This window comes from Nyctibius grandis, chromosome 5, assembly GCF_013368605.1.
Source record: "Nyctibius grandis isolate bNycGra1 chromosome 5, bNycGra1.pri, whole genome shotgun sequence".
In the NCBI taxonomy this organism is placed as follows: domain Eukaryota; kingdom Metazoa; phylum Chordata; class Aves; order Nyctibiiformes; family Nyctibiidae; genus Nyctibius; species Nyctibius grandis.
In genome coordinates this window covers 2,188,427-2,209,523 of record NC_090662.1, presented here as the reverse complement: position 1 = coordinate 2,209,523, position 21,097 = coordinate 2,188,427, and the positions used below count along the sequence as shown (strand labels likewise).

Below are 21,097 nucleotides of genomic sequence, written 5' to 3'. Positions count from 1 at the left end.
TACAGGGTGGGGGAAGAGTGGCTGGAAAGTGCCTGGTGGAAAAGGACCTGGGGGTGTTGGTCGATGGCCAGCTGAATATGAGCCAGCAGTGTGCCCAGGTGGCCAAGAAGGCCACCAGCATCCTGGCTTGTATCAGCACTAGTGTGGCCAGCAGGACGAGGGCAGGGATCGTCCCCCTGGACTCGGCACTGGTGAGGCCGCACCTCGAATCCTGTGTGCAGTTTTGGGCCCCTCACGAGGGAGGGATTTAAAACCGTGTAGATGTGGTGCTGAGGGACATGGGTTAGTGGTGGCCTTGGCAGTGCTGGGTTAACGGTTGGACTCAATGATCTTAAGGGTCTTTTCCAACCTAAGTGATTCTATGATTCTATGATTCTATGCCCTGGCATGGACCATCCCATGGTGTCAGGGACTTCCTGAGCCGCTGTGATCATGGGAGGTCCAAGAAGAAGCCCAAGGTGCAGCCAACCTCCAACGTCCCCTTTGTTTTCTCTTTCCTTGCTTTCGAAATCCAGTCAGGAGGAGGTGATCAGCTGCAATTGCCTTGTTTAAATCAAAGAGAAGCGGAGCTGCAAGAAGTGTCTCCAGGACACCTCGGAGACCGGACAAGCAAGACAAACCTTTTAACGTGAAGAGGCAAAGGATGTTTGAAAACAGATGTTGGAAAACTATAATTATGAGTAGGAAATAAAGTGGTACGAAGAGAGGGAAACATCTGACTGTTCAGGAAAGTGGAGATGTCCAGAGGCTCACGACTGCTCCACTTGCCCTGTAGGACTACTGCACAAAACCAGGCAACACGTACTGCTGAGTTTATTTTTGTAAAATAAAAGTGTGTTAATGCTGCCGTGTATAATTCTAGTTCATAATTCACCTGGAAGCAGTAACCCTTTGAGAAAGGCAGAGAGAAAGGTGGGAATTTGCATTTCCCCATGTCACACTAGGTGGGCAGGGTAAGCCCCATCCCATGGCCTTTCAGCTTGACCCTAAACTCCCCGTGGCCTTTAGCAAGTCCCACCTTCTCCTTCACTTGACCATTCCCTGGAGAGGTGAAGAGGAGCCATCCCAAACTGTACGGTAAGAAGAAAACAGGGTTCAAAACCAGGCTTCTCCCTGCAAAATGCCACCGCCAGGTCCTCAAGGTATTTGGAGCTGGTGCCCAGAGAGGTGTGGAAATCCAACAAGTGATTCTGTTGGATCCAACAAGTGAATCCAACAAGAATTCTGTGATTCTGTGAAATCCAACAAGTGGGAGGCTAAACCTCTGGGTTTTGGTGGCTATCCAATAGCATCTCCTCCAAGTGCACATCCTGGGACAGTATGCCAGCCCCTGGGAAGTGTCACAGCATCTCCCATGGCACGAAAGTCTCTCCTGGCTTTTGAAATATTTGCAGTTTGACAAAGAAACAGCAGAAGCAAAAGGCTCTACCTTCTCCATGAGCAAGGAAAATTGTTGCAACCAGGTAGGAAACATAGTGTCTGAAAATTTGACCTCTCAGATGCAGTGTGGGCCAGTTGGCCATGTCATTGCTGCCCACGCTACCAGCTTGGCAGGCCTCTCCCCAACATTTTGGTGCTGGCATTTTGGGCTCCCAGTCCTTTGCCTGGGAAGCTCTGCTGTGCCCTGGCACTGTGAGCACCCATGGGTGCAAGCCGTGATTACTCTCACCATAACAGGTCCCCAGTGGTCTTGCCCGAGACTTCTATCAATGCTCGCTCTTCTGCCCCATATAGACAAAATATATGTTCGTTAAAGAATGTACATTGCATTGCGTCTTCAAGGATCACAGAATCACTCAGGTTGGAAGAGACCTCTGGGATCATCAAGTCCAACCATTGCTCTGACACCACCATGTCAACTAGACCATGGCACTAAGTGCCATGTCTTTTCTATGACTAAGTCCAGTTTTTCCATGACTAAGTTTTTCCATGACTAAGTCCAGTCTTTTCTTCAACACCTCCAGAGATGGTGACTCCACCACCTCCCTGGGCAGCCCCTTCCAATGGCTAATGACCCTTTCTGAGAAGAAATGCTTCCTAATGTCCAACCTGAACCTCCCCTGGTGAAGCTTGAGGCTGTGTCCTCTTGTCCTATCGCTAGTTGCCTGGGAGGAGAGGCCGACTCCCACTTCACTACAACCTCCCTTCAGGTAGTTGTAGACTGCACTAAGGTCACCTCTGAGCCTCCTCTTCTCCAGGCTAAACAACCCCAGCTCCCTCAGCTGTTCCTCATAGGTCAGACCCTCCAGGGATTGCAACGGGAATTACCTTTCCTCCTCGAAACACCCTTGGTGGGAACATAATGGCTAAATGAGGACTCATGGTGGAGCGGGGTTGCTGCGGGGTTGGTTAGGAAATCGGTGGGTTTTGTTAAAAGTTTTCTGCACAATTTGGTAAAGTTGAGCTTAGATTTCCCTGGTTTCAGGGTTTCATTTCTACTAGTATCATAGGTAGAAGAAGGATTCCCCTTACCCACAATGTCCCAAGAACCAAGGAGGGACCAGCAGAGCTTTTTCCGATTTTTATTCCTCCCACAGTTAAAATGGGTTTTACTCAAAAAAAAAAAAAAAAAATTTGGTAAATGTTGGCATGAGATAAGTGCCATTTTCAGAGTGACATTTTCCAGCCTCTCCTCTTGAAATGATGTTCTTTATCGAAATGTACTTTGGCAAGAAAAACATTCAGGTATTGTATCATGGCAAGAAAAATATTCCCTCGGAAAAGAAACAAAATGTTCCCGGCTGAGCAGAACAGCGGTGCAGTGTCACCCAAAAGAAAGCGTTTATGCATTTCCAGGTGAGGCCACAGCATTGAGAAACAGACGTTTTTCTGAGAAACGCCCCATCTTTTCACATTTCCCTGGCATCACAGCAATGGGGGGCACTTTGTGAGGAAGGCTGCAGGATATCGATGTCCTCAGAGCTCTGGCCGGGCTGGAGAGCTCGCTGGGTGCCTGACTGTGCAGGTGTTGGAACCTCCGGCCCTCAGCAGCCCAGGAGACATGGAGTTCAGGTTGGACATTAGGAAGCTTTTCTTCTCAGCAAGGGTCATTAGCCATTGGAAGGGGCTGCCCAGGGAGCTGGTGGAGTCACCATCTCTGGAGGTGTCTAAGAAAAGCCTGGACATGGCACTTAGTGCCATGGTCTAGTTGCCATGGTGGTGTCAGGGCAATGGTTGGACTCGATGATCCCAGAGGTCTCTTCCAACCTCATTGATTCTGTGATTCTGTGTCATTCTGTGAGTGACTTGAACTCCAGCTCCTGCATCAACACAAGAGAGTTGAGACCATCCAGGACAGCAAAGCGTTTGCAACCATCAGGAAAACTTCCATTCCTAAATTGCATTGACTGACATAATTAATCACTGTGCACAAGAAAACAGAGACCTAATGGAGCGCACAACCCACAAGTCCATTTGTCACCCTGGTATGAAAATCTCTATTTAGGTGGGACTGTCTGTTCAACCTGGAGAAGAGCAGACTGAGGGGGGATCTTATCAATGCTTACAGATAACTTAGGGGTGGGTGTCAAGGGGATGGGGCCAGACTCTTCTCAGTGGTGCCCAGTGACAGGACAAGGGGCAACGGGCACAAGCTGAAAAATGGGAAGTTCCATCTGAATATGAGGAAAAACTTATTTACTGTGAGGGTGCCAGAGCCCTGGCACAGGCTGCCCAGGGAGGGGGGGAGTCTCCTTCTCTGGAGATATTCAAACCCTGCCTGGACACGACCCTGTGCAACGTGCTCTGGGTGACCCTGCTTTGGCAGGGGGTTGGGCTGGATGATCTCCAGAGGTTCCTTCCAACCCCAAGCAGTCTGGGATTCTGTGGGACCTTGACAAAGGGCACAAGTCATTGAATTCCCACAACTGTGCAGAGCAAACAGCATTTCAGAGCCTTAAAAAACACGGGGAAAAGGACCTTAGCCAAATGAAGGGCTGGGGGTGCCCTTCCAGAAAGGTTCATTCACGTTGGTTTGATTTGGGACATCTCTGCTTGCACACCCTTGTGCCCCAGATGATCCTTCCTGATGCAAACCAGCCCATGGCTGGACTGGAGCAAAAATACCTGTATGGGCAAAAGAGGACACACTGTAAACACAGTGCCAAGAAATGACTGATAGCCCAATTAACACTAACAAGTGTCACAGTTCTCACTATTTAATTAGTACAGAAAAAGCTCATTAATAATATTTATTATTATAAGAAAGAAAACCCTCCTAACATCTCCCTTTTCTCTGGTGTGGTGCTCACCCTGCCAGCATCCCTCCAGTGAAGGCACCAGTGGCCTCCATCAGAAATATGGGGCTGTCATACTCGAGTGGCCACCACCACCTGACCCAGGGTGCCAGGTCAGTTCAAAGCCTGTGGTGTTTTACTAAGAAAGGTAAAAAAAAATATATATATATATATATATATATATACACTTATGGGGCTGCAGTAACTTCAGACTAGCTCTATTCTGACCCAGTTCTGGATGTCCCCACAAACCAGCCTCCCTGTCCTTGGCTCCTTTTGGGATGCCCAAGACTGCACGTTACCCAGGGTCCAGCACTTGGCTGGCCCTGCCCAGGGCTGTGGGGTTTGGCCCAGCAAGGTAGGGAGGTTTTCCCAAGGAGGGGGATTTAAGAAGACAGGCTTCAGGTTGGCCATCAGAGGAAACACCACACTGCTCATTACTGTCTCGTCCTACCAAGCCAGCATGCGTGTGGCTGCACCATCTCTGGTGGTACAGTGATGCATGGGGCATATGTCCACCCTACAGACCTGCCGCTTGTGTGGATTTGGTGTGCAAATCACCCAATGTCCCCAGCACGTGGCTTGGGGTCACCGAGTGGCATGTCCCTATCCCACAGCCGGGCTGGCATTGCAGTGCCCTGCAGAGTGCACGCTCCTGCTGCCTCCTTTGGCTCCCAGACCCTCCCAGGACATCTTCTCTTGAGTATCTGCCCCCGAGCCCTGTCTGTGTCCTCCCTGTGTGATGCAATGTTGGGTTTCCACCAGGACAATGGAGATGCTCCCAGGAACCTTTCTCCAGTTCAGGGTGCAACAGCATCCTCTCCTGGGAACCATTGCCACCAGCCAGCTCATTAATAACTCAACATGGCACTTACTTACCAAAACCAAGAGGAGAAAGCTTTCCTCCATCTTGTGGTTGCTCCCCCAGGGAGCCCAGCCCCTCATTTCATTGACCCACTCCAGCTATCAACTGCACCAGGGCATTAGAGAAGAGGAAGGTGCATTGCTGTGGGCTGGTGAATCCCTTGGCTGGCATGTTAAGTGGACATCAAGTCTGAGGAGAAAATAAGCAATAGTAATTGCATGAAGAACATTTTTATAGCTGTGAATCAGCAGCACAGTGAGGGTCTGGAGGCAGCAGTAGGTGAGCAAATAGACCTGGGGTACCCGGGACCTGAGATCTGCCTGAGAACATGAGGAATTTCTCTTTCTGCCTCATTATTCCCAGACACCAAACAAATGGGACAACACCTTAATTTTTCCTTTTAAGACCAGACTTAAAATAGGACTTCATACAGAATCACAGAATCACAGAATCAATCAGGTTGGGAGAGATCTCTGGGATCATCGAGTCCAACCATTGCCCTGACACCACCATGTCAACTAGACCATGGCACTAAGTGCCATGTCCAGGCTTTTCTTAAACACCTCCAGAGATGGTGACTCCACCACCTCCCTGGGCAGCCCCTTCCAATGGCTAATGACCCTTTATGAGAATAAATGCTTCCTAATGTCTAACCTGAACCTCCCCTGGTGAAGCCTGGGGCTATGTCCTCTTGTCCTATCACTAGTTGCCTGGGAGAAGAGGCCATTTCTTGGCAGCTTTTGGCTCCAAACTTGGTAAGGAGTGCACGTATTCCAAAGCCAAGTCTGGGGGACAACTTTGGCCACCTGGTTTCGTGGTCAAGGTGTAGCCAAAGGAGAGGGGCAAAGTCTCTTGGTGGGAGGTGGCGGTGATTTGGCTCAAGACCCTTCACCGTAAACCATGCGTATGGCACAGGCCAAAGCAGCAGCTCACCAGGGAGCCAGGTGACTTAATTCAGATTTGCAAAGTGGCCAGAAGACTTGAGAAGTGAAAACCAATATTGTGGGCAAGTATATAAGATCAAGCTGTTCAGTCCTCTGCTAGGTGTATTAAATGCAGCTTGAATTTCCCATCAGTGCTCTGGGAGCTTAGGCATAATGGGAAATTGATAACTTGATTTTTTTTTAATACATCTAGCCTTAAATGTTTACTATTGATTTACCATCTGAACCGCTTTGGCAGGGCCAAAATATTACCGGAATGCATCCTCGGTGTTTCCTTGGAAATGTCATGTCACTCTAATTGAGTTTCTTGAAATTATTTGATTGCAGGGTAGGGGAGACTTTTAGGACTGAAACATTTGCTGGTGAGCCGGCTGCTTTCCAGGCGCAGGGAGCTGGGGCTGCTCCAAACAGGGCAAAGCCAGAAAATTCCTGAACACACATTGGAGAAAGGCCTTGGAAAGCAAAGAAAGAACATCGCCACAAGCAGTCAGCCCTGAGCATGTGAAAGGCTGGGGCTTTAATGCACGTAAAACAATGCCAAGTGCAAGGTCCTGCACGTGGGTCGGGGCAATCCCAAGCACAAACACAGGCTGGGCGGAGAATGGATTGAGAGCAGCCCTGAGGAGAAGGACTTGGGGGTGATGGGTGACGAGAAGCTCACCATGAGCCGGCAACGTGCGCTGGCAGCCCAGAAAGCCACCCGTGTCCTGGGCTGCATCCCCAGCAGCGTGGCCAGCAGGGCGAGGGAGGGGATTCTGCCCCTCTGCTCCGCTCTCGGGAGACCCCCCCTGCAGTGCTGCGTCCAGCTCTGGGGCCCCAACAGAAGAAGGACATGGAGCTGTTGGAGCGAGTCCAGAGGAGGCCACAGAGATGCTCAGAGGGCTGGAGCACCTCTGCTATGGAGACAGGCTGAGAGAGCGAAGGCTCCAGGGAGACCTTCTAGCACCTTCCAGTGCCTGAAGGGGCTACACAAAAGCTGGAGAGGGGCTTTTTACAAGGGCATGGAGTGACAGGACGAGGGGGAATGGTTTTAAACTGAAAGAGGGGAGATTGAGATGAGATCTGAGGAAGAAATTCTTTGCTGTGAGGGTGGTGAGACCCTGGCCCAGGTTGCGCAGAGCAGCTGTGGCTGCCCCCTCCCTGGCAGTGTTCAAGGCCAGGTTGGATGGGGCTTGGAGCAACCTGGTCTGGTGGAAGGTGTCCCTGCCCATGGCAGGGGGGTTGGAACTAGATGATCTTTAAGGTCCCTTCCAACCCAAACCATTCTGTGTTTCTGTGATTCTGTGAAAACCAGCTCCACAAATCCTCATGGGGTTTGCAAAGTGGAGGGCAATTTTTGGAGCACACTGACCCCATCACTCGTTTCATACAGATCACACGGCTCCAGAGCTGAGCCCACGGGTCTATATCTATGAATATACGTGCACCTGCAGCTTGAGCACACTCAGCCCCTTTGCAGGAGGGGGTTTCTTGTGCATCCTGCCAGCAAAGTCTTGCGAGGAGGTGCGGCGAGGAAAAACTTGTCTCATCGCGGCATCTGATGTCCGCGGGCAGTTCCTTAGCAACCCTGACAAAAGAAAATGGATCGCGAGAGATGAAGAGGCTGGCCTGGCGTAATTTAGTAATTTGATGATGGTACAGTCCCTGAAATGGCTGCCAGCACTGACAGCATCATCCCGCGTCCTCTGGCTGCGCCCAGGAGCGGACAGGCTGTCTGGGAGGGCTCTGACAAAAGCCCCTGTCTTCACTCCTGCTGGAGTTGGAAGCAAGAAAAAAAGTTCACCGCCGTGTCACCAGCCTGGATTGCGCTCAGCCAGGTTAATTAATTACGCAGTATTTTTAGAGCAGGAGTAACTTAGGCTCTGGAGATGCCACGGAGGCAAATGGCTGTGAGTTAATGCAGGGCTGGACCTGAGCACCGGCAAGTCCACCTTGCAAAATCTTCCACCCCATCCTCCGTGGTGGGGCTCTGTGGGAGGCGGTGGAGGTTTGCATGCCATCCGCAGCTCTTTTGGGTGATACACCACGTTTCTGAGCAATAGTAATTGCTACATCACTGTATTGGTATATACAGCCTCTTGCCAGGAGGCCCCTGGTGAACATTATCCCCTGCCCACTGCAAGGGTGGAATTGCAACCCAACAGCCACAACACTCTTGAGAAGGAGGGAAAATGTTGAAAAAGCCTGAAAAACCTTCCGTGCCAGGAAGGCAGCTCTGCTTGACCGAGCTGGGACAAGCAGGAGCAAAAATGGGCGTGGATTTGCCCCTGACTTCATTGCTATGTGGGTCAGGAGGAAAGCCAAGGAGAAACTCTCCCCATCCAGGAGCCAGTGCCCTGCTGGAGCTGCCTCAGCCTCTCTGTCCTGCCCCATTTTGCACTACAAACCACACCATTATATCCCATTTGATCCCTCAGGCTTCCTCTGGATGGCTCCTTGCCCATCCCCTGTCTTGGGCATGCCTTAGCCCAGCACCCTGAGTCCCACTGGTTGGCCCTGCATGTCCCAGATGTGTCCCACCCTACTCCTGAAACCACCCCAAGCACCTCCCCGTGGATCGTGAAGCCAAGGGGCCAACCCACAGCCATGATCCCAGTGGCAGAGGAAAGCTAGAGGAGCAATATAAGCCATCTGTAGAGAAGCAACCATCGCATTTCTTGAGCAATGTCTCTCCCATCCGCCTCATCCAGCTGCTGCAGCCTCACCAGTGGGAGTGATCCCTGCTGACGGAGGCAGGAAAAAGGAGAAGCAGCTCTTCTTATGCTTCACTCCATGGGGTATAAACAGCTTTTATGTGTAGACCTGCTGTCAGGATAAACGCCCCGAGACCACCACTGCTCCTGCATGTGGATCCAGGCTCCTGCTGCCTCCCTTTACATTTTTTCTTGATTTTAGATGTTTCCTCCCAACCGGAGATGTGATGCTCACGTAGCTGTAGGCACAAATAATGTGTACAGGTAGGTGCAAACACCTCTTTGGAGAAGGGGTAGGAGGTGCCACAGAGAGATAACAGATGAAAATATTGCAGTAAACACTTGGGGAAGACAATTTGGAGAATTTAAGATTGTTCTTTCTTCTCCATTGCTTTTTTCTGTTCTTCCTTTGGAGGGAAATCATCAAGAACCAAGCTTTATTTCAGGCCCGAAGGCTGTCAGCGGTGAGGTTGGTCTTTGGGTTTGGCCCAAGCAATTCTTGGAGAAGCATATGTAACAATCTGCAAAATAGCCCCATCCCGTTTTATCCCAAAGAGGCTTTCTGATACTACATTTGCATCAAAAGCTCAAAGCAGAGCTATTTAATTGCCAGGAACATGAAACACTGAAGGCAGGGTGGGTAACTGCGTGTTACAGGCAGCCAAGTGCTTTGCGTATGACCAGGGCTGTAAATCCCCGGTGACCCTGCAGCAGCACCAAGAGGCTCAGGGCCCAAGAAGATGAAAAAAGGGCAAGAAAGGCAAAACAATAATTAACCCCTGCAAAACTAACGAACTCCATGTCCCCAGCTCCTCTCCTCCCTCTGCTGAGGTCCCAGCTCCAAGTGACAGGGCTTTCCCAGCCCTCAGTGCTTGATACACAGCCATCTTGGAGAGACATGCAGGGTGGTGAGACACTGGCCCAGGTTGCCCAGAGAAGCTGTGGCTGCCCCCTCCCTGGCAGTGTTCAAGGCCAGGTTAGATGGGGCTTGGAGCAACCTGGTCTAGTGGAAGATGTCCCTGCCCGTGGCAGGGGGGTTGGAACTAGATGATCTTTAAGGTCCCTTCCCACCCAAACCATTCTGTGATTCTATGATTCTGTGACTTGCTGCTGCTGTGCTGTTGGGAGGAGTGAAAATCACCCCCAAAACGGGGTTATGGGAAAGAGAAACCCACCAAAAGTCAGCCTCATAGGAGAGGAAGGGCCATATGCTGTAGGGATATGGAGAAACGGGCAATCTCGTATCACAGCGAGGTCCTCCTCCCTCCGCAGCCTTGAAAATGCAAATTGATTCTTAGAGATTATTAAAGAACGGACAAAGCAAACCAGCAAAGTCCCTTCTGCCCCTCTCTAGACCTACACTGCATCCGTGTCTGACTCCACTACACAATTCTGGCGCTGGAAGCAGTAAACAGAATCACAGAATCCCAGAATCAATGAGGTTGGAAGAGACCTCTGGGATCATTGAGTCCAACCATTGCCCTGACACCACCATGGCAACTAGACCATGGCACTAAGTGCCATGTCCAGGCTTTTCTTAAACGCCTCCAGAGATGGTGACTCCACCACCTCCATGGGCAGCCCCTTCCAATGCCTAATGACCCTTGCTGAGAAGAAATGCTTCCTAATGTCCAACCTGAACCTCCCCTGGTGAAGCTTGAGGCTGTGTCCTCTTGTCCTATCGCTAGTTGCCCGGGAGAAGAGGCCGACTCCCACTTCACTACAACCTCCCTTCAGGTAGTTGTAGACTGCACTAAGGTCACCTCTGAGCCTCCTCTTCTCCAGGCTAAACGACCCCAGCTCCCTCAGCCGTTCCTCGTAGGTCAGACCCTCCAGACCCTTCACCAGCTTGGTCACCCTCCTCTGGACTCGCTCCAACACCTCAACATCACATCGCACTGCCTTTGCCTCCCCAGGCCAGGCAAACTTCTGTGCTGGTATTTGGGGCGTGCTTTTTGCTTTCAAGGCTTCAGGTGTGATACGACGAGTCTCTGTGTCTTATTTTTCCCAGTAGCAGAATGGTTGTAGTGATGAAATTTTAATAAGCTCGTCTTCAGCTGCACACATGTGGGCTTTAAACTATGATTCACAGAAGGAAATTGAGCTCGGTGAGAGCAAGAGAGGCTGCGGAGAGGTGGGAAGGTGTCCTGCTCCTCAAGAGACAGACGCACGAGGGAGACGTGTGCGGATGCTCATGTCAAAGCCTGCATTTTTCATAAGTTTGGTAATTTTCAGAGAAACTTTGGGGAGTTTGAGTCCCCTCTGCCACCATCCAGCTCCCATTGGTGCCCCAGGCTGTTTGTAGTGCAGGTCCCTCCTTTCCCAGGGTCAGCTGGGGATAGAACAAGAGGACATAGCCTCAAGCTTCACCAGGGGAGGTTCAGGTTGGACATTAGGAAGCATTTCTTCTCAGCAAGGGTCATTAGCCATTGGAAGGGGCTGCCCAGGGAGGTGGTGGAGTCACCATCTCTGGAGGGGTTTAAGAAAAGCCTGGACATGGCACTTAGTGCCATGGTCTAGTTGCCATGGTGGTGTCAGGGCAATGGTTGGACTCGATGATCCCAGAGGGCTCTTCCAACCTGGTTGAATCTGTGATTCTGTGTGATTCTGTGATTTTCATGCCATGATATTTTAAATTTTGCAGCAAAATCTCTCCAATTACCTGTGAAAGCAAAGACCGAAGCAGGGATCTGCAAGCTGCAGTACCCAGCCAGTGACAGCTAAAACAGCCCAATTTGCTTTTAAAGCAGACTGATAGGGATGAACCAGGCAGTTTGACTTCTTTCATCTTTCTTAGGTGCTGCCTTCTCTTTCCTATTGTCCTCTAATAAAATCACCGTGAAGACTCCATGTCTGGCGTGCGGATTTGCCTCCTGCAAGGACATTGTGCTGCATCGACTCATCCCAGCAGCAAAGCATTTTGTGGATAAATAAAACATAGAAATACACCTTAGTATCTGCTCAGGAGATGGAGATGGGTTTCACTGTCTGGCTCCAGTAGTGACCTGCTGAAGGACAGGAAACACATTCACCTCCATGCTCCAGCTTCTCTCTCAGGTAGCTTTTGTCATCTGCAGGGAAAAAATAAACAGACTCACGTTTACATGGGACATTCTGGCAGCAGGACTGACTTTTGAGGGCAACCCATGTGTATACGCCATCACCTCAAATTTAGTGTGTCTTTAGGGTTGTTTTGATTGCTTTTCACCTTTGCAGCCATGGTGATGGTCTACCTCAAGCCTGGCTGCCCAGCAAAGCAGTTTGTTAAGCATTGAGTCCCTCCCTGCGTTTCATTCTGCTCTTGTGCCCTGGTCCCCCAAGACCTTTGGGATCTGCTGCCACCCAAAACAGTCAAATGAGGTGAGGTTCAACCCCAGCCATGTGAAGATGGACCCACGGTGGAGGTGGGTAACTGCACTTGTCACCTTCCCATGCAAGGCTGCAGCAGTAGCTGCAGACACCGAAGAGCCCAAGTGGGAGCTGGCACTGACAAACACCTCCTCAGGGTCCTACAGGACCTACTAGTATGTCGGTCAGCCCTTTCCCAATGTCCCCAAGTCACTTCATTGCAGCCACGAGCCAGGAAGGGCTGAACACGCCATTTCCAACCACTACAGAGCATGGACAACCCATGGGGAAATCCAGAGCAGTTGCGATGGATAAAAACTACACGCTCACACCTTCTCCCTCCATCAAACATGCTCTCCTCTCAACCCTGGGAAAGCTTTGGTGAGAGCAGACCACCACCCCACCACAAGGGACGGGATGGTTGCAAAGGTGGAACAGCCACCAGTTCACAGAATCACAGAATCACAGAATCACAGAATCACAGAATGGTTGGGGTTGGAAGGGACCTCTGGAGATGACCCAGCCCACCCCCTGGCAAAGCAGGGTCACCCAGAGCATGTTGCACAGGGTCGCATCCAGGCGGGTTTTGAATATCTCCAGAGAAGGAGACTCCCCCCCTCCCTGGGCAGCCTGTGCCAGGGCTCTGGCACCCTCACACTAAAGAAGTTCCTCCTCATATTCAGATGGAACTTCCCATTTTTCAGTTTGTGCCCGTTGCCCCTTGTCCTGTCGCTGGGCACCACTGAGAAGAGTCTGGCCCCCTCCCCTTGACACCCACCCCTAAGGAATTTGTAAGCATTGGTAAGATCCCCTCTCAGTCTTCTCTTCTCCAGCTGAACAGCCCCAGCTCTCTCAGCCTCTCCTCATAAGAGAGATGCTCCAGTCCTTTGATCATCTTTGTAGCCCTTAGGTGGACTCTCTCCAGTAGTTCCTTATCTTTCTTGAACTGGGGGGCCCAGAGCTGCACACAGTTACTCCAGGTGTGGCCTCACCAGGGCCGTGTAGAGGGGCAGGAGAACCTCCCTCAACCTGTTGGCCACACTCTTCCTCATGCACCCCAGGACACCATTGGCCTTCCTGGCCACAAGGGCATATTGTTGGCTCATGGTGAACTTGTTGTGCACCAGAACCCCCAGGTCCTTCTCTGCAGAGCTGCTCTCCAGTAGATCAGCCCCCAACCCGTACCGGTGCATGGGGTTATTCCTCCTGAGGTGCAGGACCCTGCACTTGCTTTTGTTGAACTTCATGAGGTTCCTCTCTGTCCAGCTCTCCAGCCTGTCCAGGTCTCGCTGAATGACAGCACAGCCTTCTGGTGTGTAGGCCACCCCTCCCAGTTTGGTGTCATCAGCAAATTTGCTGAGTGTACACTCTGTTCCAGAGACATTTTCAGCAGTTCCCCTGGCCCTTCTAAAGTGCTCCTCCACCCCAATGGGATGTGATGCCAGGGCATGGGATGGATACATCCCCCTCTGGTAGGCAGAGGGAGACTCACTCTCTGAGTGCCCACACACCTTTCATGATGCACCCGTTGGCCAGGGCAGCACCCAGAGCTCCCATCCCACAGGTATTTATGTGCTCAACCCCCTTCTTCTATCCCCAGACCAACAAAATCAGGGGAGGTGAGTCCCTAACCCACTCTGAAGCATGCAGGGCTATCAGTGGTCTGAGTCAAACAGAGTCCAAGGGTCTCCTGAGCATTCTGCAAGGACCATAGCAAACATCTGCAGCCCTAAGGGAGCAAAAGGATGTAAAACACATCTCTCCAAGGAGGCACAATAGGAGAGAAATGCTGGTGAAGCCCTCACTGTCCACCCCAGGCACAAAGCATTCTTCCATGGATAGTCAAGCCTGGGTTGAGTCAAACCTGTGTGGAGCTTGGCACCACCCAAAGACTTGTGTATATTTCAAAAAGCTAATCAGATACCTCCTTCAAAGCTTCAGGCCTTGCTGTGTGATGTCCCCTGTTCCACCAACACTAATTAAGCTACTGGGTGATGGTGCTGACTCCAGCCCTTCTTACCCCGTGGAGGTCGAGGAAAGGCAGGACACAAGTGAAGCAGGGGGAAGCCGAAGGTTGCTGAAGATCACCACTCACACATCTGCAATGAGCAGTAGGGGAAATCATTTTTAATGGGCCTCCACCAAGGGGGGACAGGTTGGAAATAGCTCTCGTCTATCACTGGTTCCTCACCACAGAGCATGAGCTGAAGGGTTTCATCAGCTCCAGGGATCATGCAGCCCTTAGAGAAAGCTCATCCCTCTGCAACAAATGAGCCCACAAGTGTTTGCCAGAGGGAGAGGAAAGAGGACCATGGGCCAGATGGTGATTTCCCTCACTCTGGCTAAGAAGAAGTCCTTCTAACGGAGTTTCCCACCCAGCTCTTTGTGTTGAAGTCTGCAAGCAGGTTTGCTTGCCCAAAAATACTACCAAAGGCTCCAAAGATTTGGATAACCAAGCCACCTTCCAGGTCTCAGTGAAGGAAGGGAAAGGAAAATGTCAGTCCACGAGATGAAAGTTTCAAATGAAAATGAAAGAGGAGTGAATTGCTGGAGCGGTGGATCCTGATGTGTCTTGGCCAACAGCTGGAGGTGGTTAAGGGAAAAACGCTGTACCGGGGACTGAAGCCAAAGGGGAGCTCTCACAGTTACAAGTCACTGCCTCTCAGACTATGACCAGCATCTTCACGGGCTGGGTGAGAAGCTCAAAGATCATAATCCAAGAATATCCAGAGTCATGGCTCCTCTTCTCCAAAGGAGCATCAGTGACCATCGCTGGTGTCATCCAGGAGCAAGAACATCTCCCCATCCTAACTTGGAGCCCCCTCAGGGTCACTGTTGGCTGCTGTTACCTTTTGTGGGATTACTCAGAGGATTTTCCCCACTTTTGGTAGGATTTGTCCTTTCCCAGGGACAACTGCACCCCACCAGCCCTTTGCTGGAGAAGGTTACAAAGGCATCTCAAAGCAGGTTTCAGAGAGGAGCTCTGATAACCAGGCAGGGCTGAGCAGGGTCCCGGGGCCACCAGGAGCCCCCAGTCCAGCAGCAAATCTGCGGTGGCCATTGGGATGACCCTCCACCAGAGACCTGACTCCTTTGGGTGACTCAGCCCCAGATCACATGGAGCAACCTCTGTTCCCAGCAGGGAGATCTCCATCTCCATTCTCTTTCTAGCACAAAGCACTTTTGCTTGCAAACCAGTGGGACATTGCAGGAGACCTCTCTGTGATCACACTGGGACCAGAGTGGTCCTGGGACCCCAGACTGGGGGGTTTTCCTGCCTGGCTGCTGTCTTGGGGCAATCTGAGTTAATTCTGCTGGACCTCAGTGGGTCTGGGGAGTTTGAGGGGTTTTTTTTCAAGACACACATTATCCCTACCTCCATGCTGCACCTGGGACCGTTGCTACCACATCCTGGAAGAAGTTTTCTAGGAAGAAATTCTTTGCTGTGAGGGTGGTGAGAGCCTGGCCCAGGTTGCCCAGAGAAGCTGTGGCTGCCCCCTCCCTGGCAGTGTTCAAGGCCAGGTTGGATGGGGCTTGGAGCAACCTGGTCTAGTGGAAGGTGACCGTGCCCGTGGCAGGGGGTTGGAACTAGATGATCTTTAAGGTCCCTTCCAACCCAAACTGTTCTATGATTCTATGAAGTTTCACAAAATTTCAATCTTCCATGGGTTTCCCTGCCTGCATGGGAGGACAAAGCCCCCAGAGGTGGGAAACCAAGCAGAGGGTAGACCTGTGTGAGCAGGGCAAGTCTGTCCCTGCTGCGGATGGGGTTTACGAGCACTGCCCTGGGGTAAAACCCTGCGGAGGTGCTACACCAGCCCCAGTCTTCAAATAGAAACACATTAACTGGGATAACACTGTTAATCAGCGCAGAAAACCCCAACAGGCATCCTTAGGGGGCATAAAAACCTTTGCATTTAAAATATCCTTGCACCAAGCGCCTGGCTACTTGGAGGAGCGGGGGGAAAGCACGTCTGCGTGATCCTGCAAAGTCTCAGCGTTGGCCACAGCCCCTTTTTTGGGTGACTCTCACCAGGCTGTTGGGTTCAGACGTCTTTTCTTCCCCCCCCCTTTTTTTTCCTTCTGAATGGGGAGAGGCACCACAGCCCCGTGACGTTGCCAGCTCCCTCTGATTTCATTTTAATGAAATCATGCCCAAATGAAGGCTCCACGTCTGGAGTTACGACTCAAACCCCGTGATCGCTCATTTTTATATATACACGAGGGAGGGGAAAAAGCGTTTCCATAGAGAGAAAAAATATCGCAGCCCTCTTAATAACAATAAAAGAAAAGCGAAGGTGCAGAAGTTCAGGGGAACGTGCCTGATGCCTCTCTCCTTGGAGTGAGACCGCAGCAACCCCTTCCCATCTCAACCACCGAGGACTATCAGGTGAGTGCCTGGATTTCATTTATTAACCAGCAGCCGGCTTCATTTGCACAAACTTTAAATATTTCAGTGCTTTCCTTAGGGGATCAGGTTTCTCTGCGAGAAAAAAAAATAAAAGGCAAGATAGGGAAAAGCAGTTCAAGATATTGTGTTAAGAGACTGCCCCCACCCTCTCTCCTAACCGAAGAAATATCTTTTTTATTATTATATCAATTTTTGGAGGCAGATCAGGATGGGGAGCACAGGAAGAGTTTGGAAATCTTGGGAAATCGAAAAGTGGGGAGACAAATCACTGCTGTGGTTAAAAGGATGGGGAGGAGAGGAGGGCACAGCCCCATCCCCACAGGGTCAGCTTGAATTTTGGAGCCCTGGGAATCAGCATCGTCAGGAGAGATTCATTAGGAAAGCGGAGGCGGCATCAAATAAGAGTTTTAGAAGTCTACAGGTCTCATCCAGAGTGTTATTTTATTCCAGACTTACTTTTTGATGGGGGAAAAAATTAGCTTAATCCAGTGCCAGTGCTGCCAAGGAGCCCGTGATAACCACTAAAGAGCTTTGTCCCCAGTTTGCAGAGCTGCCTTGCCGGAGTGATTTATTTTTTCTCTTTTAAAGCCAAGAGGCAGATCTTCAGCCCCTATAAATGGTCCTGCCGTGGCTGTTGGCACCACCTCAATATAATACCTGTAAATAATTGCTTACGGGCACCCAGGCAATTCCTACCCCCAGCGAATGGCACCCGCAGGTCACCCTCCAGCAGCAGCAATTTAACTCCCAGTTCCTCAGGTGGGTTTTTTTTTTCTTCTTTTCCTGCTTTTTCAGGAGATGAGGAAAACCCAATTCCAGCTGCTTTCCTGCTCCATAAAAACTTTCTGGCATGCTGGAGCACAAAACCCCCATGCAAAAAAAAAAAAACAAAATAAAACCAAAATAAAACCAAAATATCAGCTTTTGCTGGCCAGCCAACGCAGCTGGATGCTGCTTTTCCTTGCTGCTTCACGTTGATTTTTGATAAAAAGATTTGATTTTGCAAAAAGATGCCAGAATATCCCCCCTAGAGCCGAGGACCGGGAACCCAGGCGCTGGGTGCGGATGCATTTCAGCCACGTTTCGCCCTTGCTCAGCCTTTCCCCTCGCTCAGCCGAGGTCCCCAAAGAGTTTTGCTCTACAGAAGAAGCCCAAGGCAGCCGTGGGACCAAGCCACCCGTTTCAGACCGCCGTGAAAGAGCTGTCGGGGAGAGGCGAGGTGGAGATGCTGCTCTGCGGCTCTGGAGAGGGCAGCGGCAGCTCAGCCCAGCTCGGTTCTCTCCCAGCAGCCGCGCCAGCTCTGCGAGGGCTTTCGGAGACGTTCCCCTTCTCCATCCAGCAGCTTGGGGTCACACAGTGTCCCCAGCAGAGCAGGGGCTGCAGGCAGGGGTGAGAAATCTAGCGATTTCTAAATTCACACCCCAAGCCCCCCATCCTGCTAGGAGTTTGCTTGGGGGGGCTGATTCGTTTGGGGCTGAAACACGGCTGCAAAGGGGGAGGATTGGGGTGAGAGAAAGATCTTCATCCAGTTTAGCTTTTACAAGGAAAAACTAAGTCCCAGGATTTAAATGACGGATTTTGGACTGAAGGAAGGAGAGTTTTGGGCCCCTAATCGCCCACTCATGGGGGCTGTGTGCCTGGGAAGGGGTTTTGTCCCCCATCCTACAGCGTCCTGGGTCGTGCCACGGCTGCTGCACGACCTTCGTCTCTGGTCTGGACAAAGGGCAGCGTTAAGGGGACGGTTGTTGCCTGCAGGAGCCCTGTGGGGTTTTGTGCAGTAAGGCAAAGAGGTAGAAATCGAGCAGCTCCCTCAAATCCTGCCTGTAGGACCTGCCCCAACGTCCCCCTCCGAGGGGTGGCGAAGGGCAGAGTTAAGGGGACAAACCTGCCCCAACCTCCCCCTCCAAGGGACGGTGAAGGGCAGAGTTAAGGTGACAGCAGTTGCAGGGACCATGGCTCAGTGGTAGAGGAGCAGGTCCAGGGTGACAGCTCCTGGGGACGAGTGATTCAGTTTGGTTTTGGACCAGTCTGAGGACATCTCCCCCACCCAGCAGCAAGGCACAGCCCCCCTTCGCCACGTTGTCCCCAAGACACAGACATCCACAGAGCCTCTCAGGAGCCATCCCAGGGGCTTCCCCCAACCTCCTTGGCCCCTCCACACTCCCGTCCCCATGGGGAATAACTCAGCAGCTCACAGCCCCAAACCAGCGGTGAAACCCCAGCCCCAGGCAGGGTCCCCGCACCCCCGCGGACTGTCCGGGCTTGCCGTGCGATGTGCTTGCCACAAGATGGGGCCTGAAGATTGGGAATGCCAGCACATCTGAAGTCACCATCTCTGGAGGTGTTTAAGAAAAGCCTGGACATGGCACTTAGTGCCATGGTCTAGTTGCCATGGTGGTGTCAGGGCAATGGTTGGACTCGATGATCACAGAGGGCTCTTCCAACCTGGTTGATTCTGTGATTCTGTGTGATTCTGTGATCTCCAGGCACTTGGAGGGGCCATGTGGCCTCGGGGCTGGCCTTCGGGACACTTGTCTGATCTCGACGTGGGCAAAGACCCCCTCTGGGAGATCCCTTCTGGCCTTTAGGTGGCCTTTTTGAGCGGTCAGGTAGATATACAGGGAGGTGGGTCGCTTCCTGGAGAGACAGGACACAGAGATGGGGAGGTTTTGCAGAGCAGGAGGGTTATCCTGAGGTTCTCAGCCCTCCCAAAATGACCATATTTCAAGCAGGAAGTGACGCTGCTGTGCTGTGATTTTGGAGGTGCCCCCAGGTCCCCAGGCAGGGCTGTCCACAGCAGGGAATGCACCCCAAATGTGCCATCAGAGGGGGCAGCCCGTCCTGCACCCAGGGTGACAAGGGATGGAGCCATGGGGTAGGTAACAGGCAACCCCGGAGCACCTCAGGCCAGGGCTAGAGAGGCAACACGGGGCCATCATGCTGGATCACCCCTCCAGCACTGGGACCTACCCCACTCTCCATGCCCTTTTCAGACCAAGTTGGGTGAGATGGGCAGTTGCCAACTTCAGAGAGCACAGCAACATCTCTGGTGGCTTCAGGCTGACCAGAGCAGAGCAGAAAGGAAAACCCACCTTTGCAGCAGTTGGTGGTACCCAGAGTTACTCTGCGGAGGTGTCAGCAAGGTGGAGAGGGCTGCATGGGGACTGCAACAAGATTGCCAGAGGCAGGGGCCATGGTAGAAACTAGTTCTCCTGCAGCAGGCACTTGTGTTTCAGCTAAGGGATGGCCAAATCCTCCCCTCCATGGAGGCTGCAGCCTTGCAAAGCACCTTGGACATCCCACCTCCCACCCAGCACAACAAAACCAAAGGCTGGGGGGTTACATCTTGGAGGAGTAGGCCCCAAGGCAACTCATCCCCACCTGCCCTAACCATTAGATGGGACCTGGGGAGGGTCCTGGGAGGTGAAGCCAGGTCCATGGGATGTGGGAGGATGAGAGAACGATGGTGCTCTGCCCCAGGCCCCACGGGAAGCTCATGCCCATCTCTGCCCTCCCCTTGCTCTCTCCTCCTGGCAGGCCACCGCAATGCCCCACACCAGGCTGCTGCTCCTCCTCGCTCTCCTCTGCGCCGCCGAGACCGGACGGGCTCTCCGCTCCTACAACACCGCCTCCATCTTCAGCTGCCTTAACGCGGCCCTCTCTGAAGCCCAGAAGAGCCACCCAGAGGAAAACGACGTCTTGGACAAGCGCGGCTTTGACTCCCTGGAGGAGGTGTCTGAGGATGAGGAGGGGGAGGAGGCAGTGGATGAAGAGATGGGGAAAAGGACGTTCCCAGGGGAAGGCCATTACAAATACGTCTCCCAAGCACAGGTGAAGGGGAAGACATACCAAAACCGGGCCAAGAGCGACCGCCACACCAAGGTCACCCTCTCCCTCGACGTCCCCACCAACATCATGAACATCCTCTTCAACATCGCCAAAGCCAAGAACTTGCGGGCGAAGGCCGCCGCCAACGCGCACCTCATGGCCCAAATCGGGCGGCGGAAGTGACCCGCCGTGGGGCAGGGGGGACTTGGAGCAGGGCTGGCTGCATGGGGCCACCACCTGGCCCCAGCCTGCCAGCCAGAGGGGACTGACAGCCGTTTATGATATCAGTGTTGTATATTTTTGACCCATAGAGCTACCTAACTTTCATATCTCTTCTTCCTCCTTCTCTCCTTCCTGATCTCCTCTGTCCCTCCTCCTCCTCGACATTTCCATGCGCGGGGAAGAGGCTCGTGTCCGCAGCAGGGCAAGGGGAAGTGTCGCCTCGGGAAGATCCCTAATTAAAGCTATGATCTCTTGAGTTTCCAATGCTTTGTTCTCCCACCACCTCCACTGGGTGCTCGGTTGGGTCTGTCTGGGCCTGTAGCCTTTCCAAAACACCCGTCCAGCTCAACCTCACAGCCCTGTCCCCACCACAGTCCAGACCCTAGTCCTGCTCAAATCTCTCCCTATAAACAGTCATCACTGCATTGAGAAGAGAAAAGCAAGACTGGTCAGGGGACCTCAAGAGCAATTTCCCAGTTTCTCCTCCTGGGGACTCTCTAGGTTATAAGGTTGACTTCCAACCACTCCTTTCCCCACCAGCACCTTCAGCA

The 21,097-nt window shown here is 52.1% G+C and overlaps 1 protein-coding gene across 1 annotated transcript in view; it reads left to right on the top strand.

The window, feature by feature from the left end:
- Positions 1-20,507, top strand: part of LOC137663389 (collagen alpha-1(VII) chain-like) — a 125,308-nt gene extending 104,801 nt beyond the window's left edge. Inside the window, exons 85-86 of the mRNA XM_068400579.1 lie at positions 20,034-20,102; positions 20,164-20,507. Of these exons, the coding sequence (XP_068256680.1) occupies positions 20,034-20,102; positions 20,164-20,507 (413 nt within the window). The remainder of the gene's footprint in view (positions 1-20,033; positions 20,103-20,163) is intronic.
- Positions 20,508-21,097: the final 590 nt, after the last annotated feature.